General features: G+C 39.7%; 1 protein-coding gene across 1 annotated transcript in view; it reads left to right on the forward strand.

Moving 5' to 3' along the window:
* Positions 1-20,119, forward strand: part of ncanb (neurocan b) — a gene marked incomplete at both ends in the record, with an annotated part of 113,984 nt that overhangs the window by 88,367 nt on the left and 5,498 nt on the right. The window contains 3 exons of the mRNA XM_083888228.1: positions 8,543-8,701; positions 12,317-12,399; positions 12,895-13,039. Of these exons, the coding sequence (XP_083744354.1) occupies positions 8,543-8,701; positions 12,317-12,399; positions 12,895-13,039 (387 nt within the window). The remainder of the gene's footprint in view (positions 1-8,542; positions 8,702-12,316; positions 12,400-12,894; positions 13,040-20,119) is intronic.

Consider the following 20,119-nt stretch of genomic DNA (forward strand, 5'->3'; position numbering starts at 1 on the left):
GCATGCAATCAGCAGTTACCAATCAGTGTATCAACTCTTCAGAATCACAATTACAGAGGCCTGGCGATGCGTCGCGATGCGTCTGCAAACTGAAGTCTCAACTGTAAATTCATCTTTTATACACTACCTCCTGTAATAATCCCTCTCTGTGTAATTGTTGACAGAATGTTCTTGCTGACACAGACAGATGACATTCTCCATCTCCTGAGGAAGCATTGCTCTTCATTATCTTTAGCATCACAGCCTCCAAAATTCCTGACCTCATTTGCTGAAGTGTTTTCCCAGATGCAGACGTCACTTTATATCACAAGTCTTTGAGCCTTTTTTGACTTAGGCTCCTGTCGTCAGTGCCCCAGCAGTGAACCCATTTTTCAAAGTCACCCAGATGTTTTCCTCCCGCTGTCTTTGCAAGCTTTTCCTCTCGCTGTGCCTGCTATAAACATCCCATAGACCATGACTGGATGTTGCATGAAGCGAAAAGGTTAAATTATCAGCATTTTGACTGTTTTGTCACTCATTTATTTATCTCCTTCCTTTGATTTGGCACCAGTCTCTTGACAACTAGCCATTCTGAGGATTTCTCTCTCCCTGTCGACCTGTGTGTGTCTCCATGCGACCATAAAACCGTCTCAAAGCAGCCATTTACAAAACATACCGTGAGGTTCTCTGTTCCCATTATGTGCAGAAGCACAACTACATTATTATATTGCTCTAATGTCCCTAATCTTTGTTTGAGATGTGAATGGAAACACAAACCCAAAGTGCCAAAAGTATAATTCAGTCATCGCCTTAGGCCGAATAGCTGGCCACTTGAGGGTGCTTATCAAACGGTTAGCAAACAGATGGCTACTTCCACATGCAGCAGACACCAGCAGCATTAGCATGCATTTGAAGTTGTGCTTCTTGCCATCAGATTAACATATTTTAAATATTCACTCTACTTTTAGCTTGAAAAAGCAAGTTTGAACCCTGAGGGACTGCTGACCTGTGCTCGCCAGCTAGCAGCTAACTTTGCCTGTCTGCAAATTGAGCTGCTTTGTAAGAGAGTCGAAGACGTTAAAGTACAACAGTGATTAGAAGAGAGAACTGCAGAGTTAAAGTGGATTTTTTTAATACAATCTGCACCTTTAACAGACATAATGATTTGATCCTTTGTTGATATAAAAGTTACACAACTTAAAAGTTGTGTGTGCAACATTTGCACACAGGACGCATTTTTTGTGTGCAAATTATTTGCACGTTTTAAATATTTTTCTTGCGTGTCCAATCAACTCAGCATTCAAATAGGTCGCGTAATTATGCTCTGCGAAATTCCAAAGTCCATTTTCCCGAGCTTCTTTTCAGACAAATTCACCACTATCCTGACTGGTTACAGCCAACGTAACCAATTATTGGACCCATATATTCACAACATGTTCAGTGTGCAAATACATTTTGAAATGACCATTTCCAAATGACCCGGATGCCACATGAGCTGGTAAGGAGGGGGCCAATCTAGTGAAAAAGGGCCGCGCGCAACCTTTGAAGGGCCCCCGGGCCACAAGTTGGTGAACTCTGTGCAAAAGGTGTTGCTTTGTAGCGGCAGCCTACTCGCAAAGCCATGTTTCTGACAAAGTCCTTGCATTTTTGGGTGGAATCTTGCCACACAATTGCCACACAACAACGTCCTTGATGCACTTCTTGGGAAAGGGTTGGGTGACAATCTGTTATTAAAATATAGAAATCTCGACACTATATGTCAGTATATCTCTCTAACTCGACCCTAAAAAAGTCACACACACACACAGTCATACACAAAACATGTTTTGCCCTTTGCATGATGATGTTAAGGGCACATTTGCACTACAGTGACTTGTTTACTTGTTGTGTTCACCTGACATTAGCTGCATGCTGATGCAACCTTCTGCATTCCCAGCCCATGATACTAGTACATTTAGTGGATGCAGACAGTGAACTTAAATGATCACAGTGTGCACCCTTCTTGCCCGAAATACTAATTACACTGTGTTGAAACACTTAAACTGGACCTGCTGTGTGCCTGCTGTATCCACTTTTGCTTACTTACCATAAAAAGCCTGAGCCGTCCTCACTTTCACCTCAGCACCTTCCATCAGCATCAGTCAGCAGAGACACCTCTATGGGCTGATTATGTGGCTTCAGCCTGTCAATCACTCTGTGGAGCTCTGTTTCACAACATCATTACGCCTAATTGTGAGAGACACACTATCAGGATGCTCCATTAACTGCCCCTTGTTACAAATAAGATGCAACAATAATAATATAATAACAACAATTCCTCTCACATTTTCCCCTCTCAACTCTGGCTCTCAGGATACTCTCTCTCTTTCTCTAACACTTATTTCCTCTCTCTCTGGATCACTGTCATCTGTCCTGTCACAAATGGGACACTGAGCCTCCAGCCTTCAAAGAGACGCACAGTGAGGCAGTAGAATTGCTGCACAGGCACACACACACACACATAAATGTAAACACATGCTTTTTCATAAGTCGCTGGATCTAAAAAAAAAAAAAAAAGAAGGGGAAAAAAAGCAGCTGAAATATCACTTGATGATGTGGATAAAAGACCCAATCAGTCAGCTTGAAGTCTGTGGCTTTTTATTTCCTAACTGCCGTTTGGTAAAAATCTGCAGGAAATGTTAATTGCCGAAACTTACCCCCTACCTCTTGCTCTGCCTGACATCAGCAGCACGATGGTGAAAAAGAAGACAACGTGCATAATGTCTCAATATTTGAAGAGGTTGATGTGACGTATAGGGCTTTGAGCCACACTGTCGGAGAGTGGGAGTCGAAATCAACAGAGACTTGGTTGAAGATCTGAGTAGGAAAAAACATGCCTGTTTATTTTTGATCATCCCCTCTTCTCTCTCTCTCTCTGTCTGTCACTGAGATTATTTCTGATGCTTTCATTTTCTTGTTCTCTCTGTCCCTTCTTCCCCCCGTGTTTCCTTACTGTATCATCCTGTGTTTGATACACATATCTTGTCTGTCGTCAGATATTTTCCTCGATTCCTTGACTAGAAACTGGCCGATATATAACTTAAATAGACAAAGACTTTACACAAGGGATGGGCAACATTTCTCCCCAGAGTACCACATTGACATAGATGAATGAATGAATGAATGAATGAATGAATGAATGTCTTTATTTCAGTTACATTCATTTAAAAAGTAATCATAAAGTGAGATAAGTTAACACAATTATGCCAATAACCATAAAAGGAATAGGCTAAAGCACATGGCTTATTTTTAACCTTATATCCTGTAACAGGGGTGTCAAACTCATTTTCACTGAGGGCCATATCAGCATAATTGTTACCCTCAAAAGGCCAGATGTAACTGTCATAAATAATAAATGTAACTAAATGTAACCAAATATAATGTAAAATAAAGATAACTACTCCTCTCAATCTCAATTTCACTCGTCGCATGATGCATATACAATGATACACTGCGATCTAGTTGCGGGATGCAGTCACTTTGCGGGTAATGCAATCGCCATGCATTGTGGGAAATGTAGTTTATGGTCAATGCACATCTTAAAGCAACATATACCTATTTTAACACAGATTTCTAAGACCAATTATTCACTCGCGGGCCACATAAAATGACGTGGTGGGCCACATCTGGCCCCCGGGCCTTGACTTTGACACAACACAACACAAAGAAAAACCAAGAAAATCAGAAATAGAAAAAATACATAAGACATTGCACTTACAATTATAGTACTAGACTTTCAATCCGCATCGTAAGCTGTAATTATTTTACATTTCAAACTTTTGTTGAACCTCCAACACTGACACACATCTGTGTTTGTTCTTGCTTTGATAGTTTCAAACATAAATAATCCATGTAAATTAGGATTCTCTTCTCTTCATTTAAAAAAAAAAAAAAATGTCTGAATGCAAACAGGAGAATGCAAAGAGTTTTATTCACCAGACAATGTGATATCTAGTGTTTACAATGTCAATTTTAAAGATGGTATGAAAAACTGATTAGTAGATTCCAGATATCCAACTTTATATATTATTCTAATTGCTCTTTTCTGAAGTTAAATTATAGGATCTAAGCAAGTGGAGGGCCACAAACCTAAGAATGTTGGAATTAAGTGTAATCTTTAACAAGAGCTTTAAGGGGAACCATCCTGGACAAAGCATTCACATCTGAGATCAAAAAAGGAGAACATATTTTTAAGCAGAGAACCTCACTGACCCTGCGACTATTAAAAAAAAAAAAAAAAAAAAAAGTAAAGTAATTTCATCCTGATCCTGAACTGGCATTTGTAGAAATGTGCACTCTCGGTTAAAAACACACCATTATAGGTCATTCATCCTTCCCCAGACTTTGTCATTACATCTGTGCTGTAGGCTGATGACCTGGACTCCACAGCAGAGAATGTTCAATGCGGTGAAGGTGTGTATGTTTGATGTGTATGTGTGTGTGTGTGTGTGTGTGCGTGTGTCGCTCTAACCTCACTGTGACACCAGCCCTGACTCTCTCATCCCTGCGCCTGTAGATAACAAACCATCCTCCACCTCCATGAGCCAAAGTGGACCCACTCCTGATGCTAATAACATGTACCAGCTGCGGTGTGGTCCAACATTTTAAGGAAAGATAGCTCCCAGCCCTGATGATGGAGGGAAAGAGTCGCGTCAGCACAGAAAATAAGACCAGCAGGGAGTAATTTAAGAGATAACAGCATTAACACTGGGCTGTGGCTAATGCTCATCTGTAACATGTTTTTGTAGCATAAGCATGTTAAAAGGCTGCAAACCGCTGATTCAGATGCATCTTTTTTTAACGTCTCATGCACTTTTGCTATGATTTTTGAGGTTCTCGTGTCCAATGACAATGTACTGCAGCAAGAGTGCAGCATTTTTATATATGTATTTATTTATGTATGTATTTAACCCAGCATTTGGCCTTGATCAGATTAATACCATAGGAGCATTTGAGGACTGCTCACAAAACCCTTTTAAAGTATGTATTTAACAAGCGCACACATACAGATTTGAAAAGATTCACTAGCGTCCCAGTGCTAACAAACATAAATGGAGTGAGACATCATAAAAGATATTAGCTGGAGATTTATTTGCAATTATATTCATACTCAGATTACAGCCCAGACGAGAGCTGTAATCTTTAAAATCTACAGAATACATCATGCAAAATTAATTGGTTTGGAAATACAACCTCTTTATTTAAATGCGGCAGTAACGTGGCAAATTAAAAGACAGCTTGATTTAATGCATGTGCTGTTTTAAGCAGTTTAGGTGCTGCCTTTTTTTAGATCAACACCATCTACCAACTGCACTTATGTGCATTGTAATAATGCTTCAAAGAAAAGAACACACACAAGTCCACATGGGAAGTTAAAGTTCCTGCTGCTGAGGTGCTGAGGTAACCCACAGGAATCTGTGAATGTGCCTAATAGGGTTTTGTTCATTTGTTCATTAGTGTGTTTCAAGGTCACTGGATCAAATCCCCAGACTTCCAGGAGATATTTGAAGCAGCAAAGTAATGAAGCAGTTCTCCACTTTTCAGATTTACATTTCCAGTAATTGTCAAGTTGCAGTTGTTTCTTAGAAGACATTATTACACAAAAAAAGGACAGAAAGGAAGTGGAATCTGTAATTGCACTGATTATGTGGTGAATGTTTGTGTTTGATGAGCAAACTAATTCTGCAGCAGAAACATGAGGGATTAGAGTTGTTGTATTGTTACTGTTGGACATAACCTCAAGTGCATCTTTCTATACGATAAATATTATAGCACTAAAGCAAAACCCAAAGCTGGTGATTTAATCCTGTGTGTGATAAAGCCTTGTCTAATAATCTCTCTTTGTGTTTATCCTGATAATTGATGGGGACCTATTTCATGTGAGTTTACTCTGTTATCAGAATTTCTCCAATCATATGGGTTAAACCCTTCTTGGTTTGAAAGTACAATGATGGAGTGTTGGTTACAAGTTTGAGAAATGTAAATCCATAGTTCTGTCCTTTCCTTTTCAATGACATCCATGTCTTTGAAATATCACCATATATCTATAACGCAAGTTGTGTCTGTCTGTCTGTCGGAATGACTTGAAATTTACCATCATAATAGTCGGCATCACCCTGAACAAAGGTGCGTTGAAAATATTTGCAAACCTTTTAAGGAATAATTTAAATGAATTTTTCAACATCAGGAAATTATCCGTTTTCCCTGATGCACTTTGACAGTGAGCCTATTTTCTTCAAAAAACAAAAAGTATCTCGGAATGACTTGAAATTTACCATCATAATAGTCGGCATCGCCCTGAACAAGGATGCGTTGAAAATATTTGTAAACCTCTTAAAGAATCATTTTAATGATTTTTTTGAAAATCAGGAAATGATCCATTTGCCCTGATGCAGACAGTGAGCTGACTTTCTTCAAAAAACAAAAAGTATCTCGGAATGACTTGAAATTTACCATCATAATAGTCCGCATCGCCCTGTACAAGGATGAGTTGAAAATATTTGCAAACCTTTAAAGGAATAATTAATGATTTTTTGAAAATCAGGAATTGATCCATTTCCCTGATGCACTTTCACAGTGAGCTGACTTTGTTCAAAAAATAAAAAGTATCTCAGAATGACTTAGTATTCATCATCATAATAGTCAGCATCCTTGGTAAATATGTGTTACCCAGAGTTTTTTTTTCCCATGTCAGGTCTGGGGCTCCGTATATATGTTTGTTTTTAAAGTAGGTCCCACAGTTTGATGTAAATAGGACAAACCTTGCGTGTTGTCCCGCTGATGCACCATTACACCAGGCGTTACTGCTCTAACCTGAAACCTGAACCAGGATGCTCTGTGACCGTCACGTACACATGAGCGGAGCAGCGTGACTCAGCCCGTAATGTGAACCAGTGTATTGTGTTTTGTGGGATGATGTCACCACACTGCACACTACACACAGCATTGTGTCTTTAAATGGCCCTGAAGAGCGCTGTGAAGGGAAGAGAGCTTCACAGAATGAAAAGCACTTTCTCCCTCTCAGTACGGGATGATGGTTTGGGCCCTTGTAATATGTTACAGTGTAAAAAGGGCTTCCATAATGGACTCTCTCGCCTCTTCTTCCCACAGCCAAAGTGCATCTCTCTGCATACTAAGTAGGACCCCATACAGGCCAATTTGCACTGGCCAATTTACTGGTGTCACTTCAGATTTGTGAGAGGAAAAGCTCTGGCCTTTTCCCCATTCCCTGCGCTGTGGGGAGGGAGTGAGGCACAAGAGGGGGTGAGGATGAAGGTAGACTTAGGGTAGCATGGCTGACACATTGAGCCGGAGCCAAATCAACGTAACACACACATTTGAACAACTGCTTTCACATAGCCACGTGCATCTCATCTGAAATGTAGAGCTCACAGTCACACAGCTCACCCATAGAAAGATGAGGGAGGATAGATGAAAGAGATGAAGGCAGAGGAGGAGGAGGAGGAGGACGAAGGGATGGGAGCAGGCAGAGTCAGTGTGGTGACAGAACTGAGACAGGGCTTAATTGCCAAGTGAGCGCTGTGCGATGGAAGCCGTTTCTAAGCAGTGTTGTCATTTGAATAGAGCGTTATAATGTATTCAACAGATTATAACGCTCTTTTCGCCGCTCTAAACTGCCTCGCCGCAGACTTGTCTCTGCTGTGGATTAAAAGTCAAATCAAAAAGAAAAAGGTATAGGGAGGGATGGAAAGAGCAGGGAGGACTTTTCTGTGTGGATGTGAAAAGGAAGAGTAAAATGATATAAAATCATGTCATTATTCTTCTTTTTAGTTTTTGCAGCTGCTGCCTGGAGTTGTTTGATATTTTAAGAAGTCACATTTATCTGTCTACATGGATTTCCCATTGACTGGGACTGGGCAATAATTATACAACAGTATATATTGCGTTTGATATAAGAAAGGTTCAGTATCTATTGATATAATATTTATTTTTATTTGCACTGTGCAAACATACTTTGAGACACAACACGATTGCTATTAAATGTTTTTGCCTCTGGTGTTTCTGTGTTTATCCATTATTGTTAACTGGTTTCTTCAACTTTCACTGAAGTGTAAAAGCCTAATGTAGCATTAAAATATCGAAAAACACCAGGACAAATGTTTCATGTTTTGTTGAGTAGTGTGCTTACATTAGCCAAAATGTCTCCAACAACTCTACGGGTAAAACTGTGTGTATTTGTCACTAATAAATCATGACTGTTTATTGCTGTTTGCTGCATATTGCGCTGTAGAAGCTCTTCCTGTAAAGCACAAACACACAGGGGAACCAAATGAGACAAGACAACAATTCCCATGATCCCAAGCTGCTTCCTGGTGTCAACAAACTAGGGCTTTTGAGCTTCAGAAATGACAAACTGTGTGTTTAATCTTTAATTATCTGACATTTTATCAGGATAATTATCAAAACTTCTTTATATTGATAACAGTTCTTTGGCCAAATCACCCTAGACTAATGGTCTAATCACACTCTTTTTCTCTTCTCTCCAACCTCTCTACACCTGCAGACACTGAGGGCTGCGAGCACACGTGGAGGAAGTTCCACGGCCACTGCTACAGGTACTTCAGCCGCAGACACACCTGGGAGGACGCTGAGAAGGACTGCAGGGAGCACAATGGCCACCTGGCCAGCATCCACAGCCTGGCTGAGCAGAAGTTTGTCAGAGGTAAGCGGAGGGTTGACGAGAACGACACAGGACAAATGACAGACTTTGGCACAGATGCCGTCGCCTTTGTGGCTGTCTCATCTAATGACACAACAGGAAATCTTAAATGAGGCAAATGGATTTGAGCACGCAAGCTTCTGTAGAAGTTGTACTCATTTTCTGCAGGGTTAGTTTATCATTAGTGGGAGCATTTCCAAAGTTTGATGGGCTGAGGGTTAAAGAATTCACTCACCAGGTCACATGTAGGTTGCCAACCATTACCAGGTGACAGGCATCACATAAGATATTAAGCTTGGTCTATTTCTTTAGATTTGCATACCAGAAAGGATGTAATTATCTGCCTGACAACAAGATATGCATTATAATTCTCGCTGCTGTAGAAACATAATGGCGACCTTTTGTCAAGCAAGACCTTTGCCTGAAGTACATATAAAAAGCTTTATTATAAGGCTATTAAACCTAGACCACACATAAAAAGTGAGATGAAGTCTTCCAGTCTTCACCAAGGATGCCAATGCACAACTAATGTGTTTCCTTCATGGAATGGTTTGGTTCGGAGCAGTACGTATTTTATTTGTATTCAGTATTTAAAATAACCACCAATAATTCAATTTTTTGGTACCCTTCCCTTGGGGTACTAGAGTTATGGTATGGCCCATGGCAAAATGAGCCTATGTCTCATTTGATTTATAATGCCAGTCAATATTTTCCTGAGGAATTAATGGTCTTGGATGCTAGTTTTGTTAGTAGTTTAAATGATTTTGTCATTTAGGAAAATATTTGAGAAAATAAAAGGCAACATAGAGTACGGCACATATGAGCGAGACAAAAGGAGTGATTTAATCTGGTGTCTCTGATGCCTCTGAATTCAATATGCTAAACGCCAACATGGCTCCCGGCGTCAACACTGGAGGCTTCAAATCGTAAGTTCTGATTCGTATGGGTGATGTTAACGGTCGCCACTTGAACAAAAACCAAACATTTTTTTATTCAGAGAAATTATATTCCTGCCAGTAAACCCACCTCAATGATACACACTGAACCTTGAAATATTGTCAATGATTTGGCCTCAATCGTCTAATCAGCTCTCACTTTGCTGGCTGACACACAGCTCTTACCAGCTGTTGATTTAGCGTATTATGTCCTCCTCTACTTTATTATAACCATACTTGGTGATGACACCTCTTGTCTTATGTGAATTCCATAACTCAGTGATGAATGTCTGCTGGGTTCAGCACTGAATTGCCCTTGAAGGCATTTTATTACAGTCCCTGCTGAAAAACAGCCTTGGGAGCCAGGCCTGTTCAGCCAAATGAATGTGTTTCACCATTTGTTGCAATGAAATAGAGCCACGGGCTATGATGTAAGTGCCTGTGACACAGCATTTAATAAACTATTATATTCTCTCTGCCAATGTGATTTGTTGTGAAACAAGTGAAAAATGAAGATGCGGTAACTGCAAGTGTGTCCCATGAGGGAATTGAAGTCTGAATGTGTTCAAACCATTGACTGTATATATATATAAATGGACAGTCTTCCACTTTCAAAACAAAATCCTATTTTTTTTAACTGTGATTCACACACATTCACGTCACCTGTGACCAGACACTTACTCTAAATGGGAACATACATACAAAAAAGCCCTTAAGCTACAAAACTGACACCATTAGCTCCCCAGAAAAGTTAGAATGAGGTTCGTTTGGCCATTCAAACAGGGTTAGTTTTGCAACCAGCAGGGGGTGACTCTGCCATTTCTCCTACTTTGTGGGCTTCACTTTTCACAGTGACGCCCACAAAGACAAAAATTGGACACTAAATTAACCACAGGTGTAAGTGGATGGTTGTTTGTCTCTTTGTGGCCATGTGATGGACTGTGATTTCCAGGCTGTTTGCTCTATCTCAGTAGGGATTCATAACAGCGCCCCCTGTAACCTTCATGTGGGGGATAAAAATGTAATGGTAGAAGATGAATGGATGTAAGACTATGTCTGTTTTTATGTGCATTCTATGTTTTAAAAATAAAAACCCTGTATTTATTCATAAATTGTATGATTAAATACGTGTTAAAAAAAGAGAGAGAAGGTTAAACAGCAGATTTGTGTGTGATCTGTTTACATTAACTTCACTTAAATGACTTATTGTCATAATTTAGTTTCTGCTGTCTTATTGTTCATTGCTGAGGTTTTCTTGTAATGGATCATTTGTAATATATTATAATACCGTTCATGAGATATCTTTCTTCATTGTGTTGTTCTTTGTGTGAGAGACAACCCATCTGTCATTTCATTTTGTCCTGAATCATTTATAAATCGTATTTGAAGTTTTTGGCACAGGCGCAAAGAAGACAACATTAGTGTGTTAATGCACAATTTTTGTCGATGCTTTTCATAGACTTAAAGATGTGACCACAGAGAGCAGTTTATTGATGCCAGGCAGCATTAGCATGTACATACCACGACAGTCTTTCTGCGGTGCTTCGCAAAACTCTTATTTTCTCCTTCTTAGCCTCTGTCCCACTGGCAGAGCTCCACAGCCTCTTGTGCTGCAGCGAGGCCAGATTATCAGCAGCGAGCTTCTGCAATAATGGATCCAAGCTGTTTCGGACAGGTGCCAGGGCAGTGCCATTCATCGAGCACATGTACACAAGCCTAGTTAGCAAAAAAGTGTGTTTAATCTCCTCGAAAAATGGACATCTCCGCCCCTGCAGTAAGGTGATCAGGGTCATTAGGAAGATTAATGGGCCTGATAATGATGATAATCAGATACACTATGAGTTTAATTCTATTACAAATGATGCACATACAGACGCACACAAATTAGTTTTAAAAAATGCAATTATTGAAGTTTCTCCTCTGACAAAACACAAATATCATCACCGGAGCATCGCAGAGAGAAATTATGTTTCTCCATTATTGTGAGATCAAACCAATCAGAGAGCCCAGATTACAAATGTTGATAATACATGCTGTCACTTACGATCCAAGAAACTGCTGTAAAATCAGCTGTGTTTTTTATATATACATACATATATATATTTTAAAGTTTACTTTTAAAGGATTAGTGTTTCCAAGCCTCAGGAGTTTGAGTTAGATTTGAAGCCTAACCTTGTTAGTATAGAGTCGCCTACTTTGTATTGCAGCTTTTATTCACTTCACAGTACGGTGCTGGAACCACCTGCCTGACTATTCCATTATTTATACTCTGTCTTATTCTATATTTTTGTTTTTTATTTTCACTATATGTCTTACTCAATCTTCTTTGAGTTCCTTTTCACACTTTTATTTCTCTTAAGCTTTTAATTGCTGGTATTTCTTCTGGCTTGACTGTTTTGAGTCAATTGAGATCAATTCTGTCTCCGTGTTGTTTTTGAACATGTGTGTGAAAAGTGCTTTATACATAAACCTGCCCTGTCTGTCTTATTGTCCATTAACACGACCAACCCACATTTACAGGCTATGTTTGATTCCATTTCCTCAATTCTTAAAGTCTTTGGTGCTTTATCTTGAGCCTGTTTTGTTTTCCACTGCACACATATGTCTGTATGTATGTATGTCTTTTGTCTTTTCTGTGGACACACATGTGCTAACTTCACCTTTTGCTTCACCTTATCATCAGGTTTGAGTCATGACAACACCTGGATCGGTTTAAACGACCGAACAGTGGAGGATGACTTTCAGTGGACTGACAAGACCGACCTGGTGAGGAAACAGCAACGGATAGATACGCTCTTGGAAATAATGGTTCCAAAAGGGTCCTTTTATAAGGGCTGAGGTTCTACCTGGAACCATTTGCTTCTGAGGAACCCTTTCCTGAAGAAGGGGTTTTCCAAGGGTTCTTGGTAACACTGATGGTTCCGATAAGAACCATTTTGATCCATAGAACCCTTTGAAATCCCTTTCCTGGATAAGGGGTTTTGATGATAAGGGGTGGAACCTTTATAAAAAGGTTCTACCAGGAGCCAAAAAGTGTTCTCCTATGGTTCTACTTAGCACTTTTATTTCTAAGAGTGTAGATAGATAGATAGATAGATAGATAGATAGATAGATAGATAGATAGATAGATAGATAGATAGATTATAATTTTGCAAGCCCTGCTGTCAAGAAAATTATGTTCAGTGACTTTAAAAGAGAGCGGGTATTACTGTTGTCACAGATTCATTTGCCTAACAGTGTGTGTCTCTCTGTGTGTTGCAGCAATATGAGAACTGGCGTGAAAACCAGCCAGACAACTTCTTTGCAGGAGGGGAGGACTGCGTGGTGATGATATCCCACGAGAACGGCAAATGGAACGACGTGCCCTGCAACTACAACCTGCCCTACGTCTGCAAGAAGGGAACAGGTTAGAGAACAGTGTTTCTAGAAAAAGAGAGAGGAGAGAGTGAAGAGAGCGTGCTGTGACTACAACAGGTGATTAACGTGACTGACGGAGAGGTGAGGAGGCAGAGGGTGACGCCGAGCGGAAAAGGAGAAGAGTGAAAAAGAGATGTGAGATTTGAAAGAGTGTGACAGTGATGAGTATGACAGAGGGAGGTGCAGGGAGTCTGAGGAAAAGGGGGCAAATGAGAGAAAAATCTTGCTCCGCTCTCAGTTCATTAGTGTGAAATCTGACACAGTCTTTAAAGGAGAAGCATGAGGTATAAATGGTGATCAAAGTTTCTGAGACCGTTTTTTCCCCCCTCTCTTCTGTTAAGTAGTTTGTTTCTTTTAAAGCACAAAGACTGACAGCTCCTGCACCTGCGGCTGATTACGGCGACATACGGACTGTGTCATACTTAACATTGCGACGTGTTTCTGTGCAGTGGCAGAGATTAGCACTCAGGCTCTTCAATCAGTGCATGTACTTCAGAGTCACATTCATTAACACTCACCAGCAGCACTCCTCCTCCCTCCATCTCTCACTTCTCCTCCAGTTTCAACTCTCCACATTTTTCCTATAACGCTTCATTTCCTACACCAAATGTTTTATCTTTGAAAGCTGAACTGTGCCTTAGGTCGGAAAGTTTCTTCTTCATGTCCTGAGAATTTCAGCAAAACATGAATAAAGCAAGACTGTGGGATTGGAGCGGGACGTGCCCTAACTCTCGCTGCGGCAAATTTGCCACGATGAAAGTGGATTTCTTACTACTTCTAAATTAGGACACATTTACTTCTAAGTAAGGAATCCTCTGTAGTTGTCATCTTGATCGGGACATCGACGTTGACTGTACGAGGATATTATTTGCCAAATAATCAGCTAATTTATCTCTGCTGCGCAAGTTTGATGGTAGTGTGGGGACTTTTTAAGCCTTGAGACAGAGAAGTCTTCCGTCAATCCTAATACCACCACTGCTGCGTGTGTTTGAACTGAATTCCTTCAAATTAAACCTAAAAGCTGCCGTTATCCTATTTCTTCATCCCTTAATATTTAATAATGCTGAATATGAACTCCTGTGAGCCCTGTCATTATGTTAACAACTGAAAACTCAATAAAAGAAAAAGTGATGGCAGCCATTAATGGGCTCTGTCCCAACTTTTTTTTAGATGCAACTTCTAAATTTGTTTATGTTTGACAAATACAATCGTATCTATGAGAACATTTTCCAGTTCTTTGAAACTGGAACCTTTATTGGTCCTTCTGAACAAACATTTTTTTTTTTTTTTTTTTTTTTTTAAATATCAATTTCCATATAGGGGTTTTTATTTGTATCATATTTGATGCAGCGGGTCACAATTCTCAAATATTCTTTTTTTCTTGAACAAAAAATACACAAACCAATCCAACAAAAACAATGCAGCAATGGAACTGGCAGGGTGGAAGTCTGGAAGACATAGCATTTCAGTTATTTTTACTCATTTTGCGGTTCACAACCGCAAAATGTGATGGGAGGCTTGAAAACAATTGTTCAGACATAGATGCACCTGCATTTCTCACAGTACACATGGGCAAAGTGGCCTACGCAGTGCTTGCATCTCTGTCGGGTTTCCCATAATTTTATACATCGGGTTTTTCAGGGAAAAAATTAACACACTACTCATGTGGGGGGCTCAAAAACAAATGTATCACATATTAATTCATTAAGACTCATTAAGACATTCAACAAATAATAGAGTTTGGTTTTTGGATTTGGGCTTAGTGAGCACATCATGTGTGCTTCACCACAACTTTTGTCATCGATGGCGTCGAAGAGTAGAGAATGTTCTTCCAAACCCACAGGAGGTGAGCACATCTCCTGAAACAGTGTGCTCCGTTATTGTATGAAAGTAAAGGTATTTCCCTCACGAGCAAGGTGTTGCACCACCTATGATGCCTCACCTCTGACATTGAAACATGATGCTCTTGTGTTAACGTGTTCATAAGACCGGATTTTTGATTACCTGTCCGGCACTGTCCCGAGCTGGACGCTCAGTTGTTCTCCTTTTTTTGCAGTTGCACTGGAACTTCCAAAGCCCTAAGATCTGTAGTCTGATATGTCTGACATATCATCGGTTAAAAACATAAACAAGGCTTCTTTGTGCTGGCGACACATGGGAAATGTGGTGCTGCTGTGGCTAACGTGACAGAAATACAGAATATTTCATTCTGAACGGTCAAAAGTAGACAGGATGACTTTTGTGGGTTCTGCATTATTTGTCACTGTGACATTGATGTAACTACTGAAGGAAAAGGTGTTAGTGACAGACGTCTGTTTCCACCGATAAACATAAGAACAGACGTGACACCAGCACCTTTTCCATTCTATAGCTATTTTGAGAAGCTTGTACCAGAAGTTCCTTGGCAACAAAAACATCCTGGATGCTGTGAGGAAAGAGCAGAAATATTGCAGATTAAACTATGCATTTACTTGAAAGATGATGATGATGATGCAGCAGCTTTATTTTTTTGTTACATTTACGCAGTTAAGTTAAGACTGTGCACTTTGCAGTATTTCAGTTATCTCAGTTGTCAGTTTTTGAAACAGGTGTTTTGTTGTGAATAAGTACAAATACTGTAATGACATTTTTTTATGCATCATAATATTAGGGATGCAACTAGATAGTTTTCACAATCGATTGACCGCTCAATTATATTCTCAATATAAAATACCAAAATATGATGTTCTGTGTTTCCCAAAACTGGAAATGATTATGTTCTCTAATGTCTTGTTTTGTCTGCAAACCAAAATGATTCAGTTTGAATGATTTCTTTGTTATATGGAGCAAACAAACCAGGAAAATATTCACATTTAAAAAGTTGAAAAATCTTAAAAACTTGTTGTAATTATCAAAAAATAGTCTGATTAATTTAGCAATTGAATCACTGCACCATCGTTGTGGTTGGTTTTTGAAGTGTAGTGTAGTCGCGTGTCCTCCTTGCCAGTGCTATGGAGATGTCCGCCCTATATCTTGTGTGCTCATCAGCAGTTGGCGCGATAACAGCAGCGTGTGAGTTGGCAAGCATGTTAATCAGTCATCTAAGGGCCGGTCAGGATGATGTGTCACGCAGATGGTGATGATATTTCTTTAACATTATCAAGCAGGGGTGAGACTGTCATCTGCTGAGGACCAGGGTCAGATCTCAGAGAAAGAGAAGCAGATGCATCGTGTACAGTATTTGGTCAAATTGCTTGAACGAGCTCCAGATCATCAATCACATGCATATTGAAGCCTGTTGGTTTGCCGATCTTTCAGAAAATGTTGGGGAAATTGCCAGTTATCTTTTAAAGGAGTTATGTTTGAAGTTCCTCCTGTTACATTTTCTGTTGTACAAATAGTTTCACATCATTAAAATCAGGAAAATCAGAACAGAATTTCAACAGAACGTTTTGTAGATATTCAGCTGTTTAAACAGGAGCAGTGTCTGCTTTAACTTTGAATATTGAGGGATAAGAAGACAAAAATTCAAAAGCAAACAGTCGAACAGATTGACTTCTGCATTTACTTTTGGATTAGCGTGAGGAGAAAATAGTCCTCTGCCTCTGAGCTCTTCCTGTGTGGATGAGAGTAAACTTACCTCACAACTGAACCTGGACGTGTTATCAAATCATTCCACGGTGTTGATGGGGTATAATGTATGTGAAGAGGAAATCTCATTTTCAATGACATTCTCAGCTCGCTCGAAAAGTGCTTTGGGAAATGACACACATCACACTTGTGTGTAATGGAATCATTGTGGGATACAAAATAACCCTGTCATTTCCGAGGTGTGTTTTTTGATAAATAAATAATATAAGGGAAGGACACTGTATTTTATAGGTTTTTCTTTTATTCCTCTAGGTCTGTTCACCACTGTATGGTATAAAAAAAACTCCACCACTGTCTTCCTTCATGTCGGTTGGTCTGAGCATCAGCTGTCACTGGCATCTCACAAACAACCGCCGCGGTTTGTTTTTTAATAAACAAGACATTTCTTGTTCTCATCCACCTTCATCCACTGGGTGAGATTCACTCCCAACGATGGGAGAATTTTCATCTTCATGTGTCTCAGATTCACTCCAACACTGACTGACTGTCGGTGGGCGAGCAGCTGCTTTGAGGATGTGTAGAAGAGTTGAGAGGAGCCAGCATCTCGCTGCCTGCAGAGCTCTGCCTCTATAACTCACAGTGACTACCTGCTGCCACACAGACGCAGACACAGACGCACACTGACAGCAAATGCCTCGTTGTTTTCAAGTGCACAGCCACAACTGTCGTCTGCGTGGCAGCTTATTCTCTCCCTTCAAAATGAAACCAGAAATAACTCTGAGGAATTATAACACCTTTGATATCATGTTACGCTTCACAAAAAAAAAATTCTGGACAAGGTTAACTATTTGAACCTTTTCTCCATCTCACCTGGACCTCTCTATTCATTTGTTTTTCCCCATATCCCCTGGTTCAAGCAAAATCAAAGTTCAAATCAGGGGGTTTTATCGACTTTGGATCCAATCAGCCTTAATAGGAACACAATATTAAAGTGAACCGACACATTTCTGAAGTAGAAGATACAAAATAGTAATTGTTGTAACATAGTAATGAGCTCCTTTGTGTTGTTTTTGTCTCCAGCGGATTTTACTTGGGTGAAAAAACACTATAGGGCAGATCAAACACAAGGTTAGTTTGCCACCAAAGGCTTTTTTTAAGTGATTTAAAAAAGAGATTCCAGGGATTTTGGATCTCACAGAAACTTAACAGATTTAACGTGACTTCAGAATATAAACAGGCATAGAATAAGACTGTCATCAGTTGATAGCTGTTGTGTGTGCACAATGAAATCATGGATGAGAAGCCGGAATTGTCTTGTACAAGTTACGGTTCTAAAACAAAATTTTTGCAACAGCCATTTCTCGGTCAGCTCGCTCTCATCGGTTATTGTGGGGTTCTGCTCACGCCCCAATCCCTGTTTAATTCTTACAATTTGAAATCAGGAAGATGATATTAAAATTGCGTATGTTAATCCCTCACACTACAGGATCATTTGGCCAGATAATCTGTTCAAATCAGCCTAAAATCAGACGACTCCACAGTTTTAGTTTTTTGTAACATAAAAATATTGATTAGTGCAGGTTTAATTATAAATAAATGTATCCCACTCTTTAGATAATTTAAAGATTTTGCTTAAAATGTCAATACATTTGCTACATTTGTACTTCACTTCATGCTTTAATCCACAAAAGACCTTCTCTGATTTAGAAGTTCATCAAATCATGGCTGAGTTGAGTGACTTTTTTTTTTTAAATCCCCTCTTCAATAGACTCTGACTTTGTTTGCCCTTGTGAGGAGAAATCCTTCATCTGTGTTCACAGGTGAGGGATAATGGAACCTGTTGCTTCATCTTTTGCGTTGACTGGCACGGACTCAAGTCGGGAGGGAAGTGCTTATTGTCCCTTCCCTCTTTCCTTCCTTCCACAACACATTAACCTGCAAATGTGGCGTTAAACCTTTCTTCAGAGTTAATGACAATGCTTTGCCGTTGCTAAGAAGTGAGTAGGTATTAGTTCACTAGTTCATGTTCTGATGGCTGAACACAAAGACAAAACACCTTGAGAGAAGTGGATTAAATATTTAATTTTTGCGGTTTATTATTGTTGTCAGGGTTTATATTCATTGGTAGATTTTAACTTGTTTAAGAAAAGCTTAGCTTATTATTGAAGTCAAAATAGGACACATTTTAGTGGATAGTTTCTTGTATTATTTGAGTGTACATGCCCTGTGGCAGGTGGACTCTGACAGTTACAATGCAGTGAAACTCTTTCTTGGTGTTGTGCAAACAGAATAGAATAGAAAGCAAACATGAGTGGATAAAGAATACATTTATTGCACAGAGTTTAATAAACAATATGAAATATAGAAGTAAAAAAAATGATGTACACAAAACTATGTAAAATCCCTGACAGGTCTTTCCTTTTCCTGTTTTATTCTGAAACTCACCTCAAGTTTTTGCTTTTTCCCTGTGTTTAAGACATTGGACGCAGTGATTTTGAGCCTGAACTTATCTCTGTTTTTTCTGTCCTTTCCCTGTGACCAGTGTGATAAAACTTGTCAAGTTATCATAATTGATTCAGAAAACAGGGCAATGACGCTCAGACATTTGACAGGAAAGTGAGAAAGCTGATGCATGAACATATCCACAAATTGGAAAAAGCATGTCAATTGTCTTTTTCACAAATGAACTTGACTCTACTGTTTCCTGTTCCTTGTCATACCCAGCAAAGCTCTGACTCCTCAGTCTCACACATGCCTCACATTTGTAAATCTCCTCTTGGCTTCTTGGCTTCAGCAGTGAAGCACATCACCTGCCTGCAATATTTATATACGATATGATATAAATAAGTGATGAAAAAGATGAAAATTTCAGATGGGACTTTAAACTAGAAATATGTTCTTGCGATTTCGATACATATTATGATAAAAGGCCTGGTTCTCAGTTGCATGAGTCCATGTACAATCACCTGCTGCCTCCAGTGTGCAGAGACTGGCACTCACTGACAGGGAGTTTAAAAAGAAATGACCCATGTCTCGTCCCTCTGTCCAGCCTCTGTCCAGCGTGTCAGTCCTCTGTCTCAACTTAGTGGAGTGTTTTTTATTATTTATTTTCTGCCTCAACATTTAATGTGTCTAAAATGCTGTTTAACTTTGACAGCTGCCCACTCACTCACACACTGTGACAGACACGTCATCCGTGCAGACATTCGATCCACATTTCTGACGTTTGTGCTGCGACTGAGACTTTTCCAAGAGAAGTTTGAAGGCCGAGTCGTAGTTTCCTCGAGTCTGCTAAGGTCTGCAATGTCTTAATTCACCCATGACAGTGCACATGGACCATCCACAGACCACAGACTTGTTGTGCTCCATGCTCCATATAGAGCTCTGGATATCGCACCATTCAGTTTCTTTTCTTTGCAAAAATGAAAGCTCTCAGACTTCACTGTGCAATTTAAATCTACATAGATTGAGCGATATATCACAAAACGTGGCAGACTGA

The sequence above is a fragment of the Microchirus variegatus genome, assembly GCF_963457635.1.
Source record: "Microchirus variegatus genome assembly, chromosome: 4".
NCBI classification, from domain to species: Eukaryota; Metazoa; Chordata; class Actinopteri; order Pleuronectiformes; family Soleidae; genus Microchirus; species Microchirus variegatus.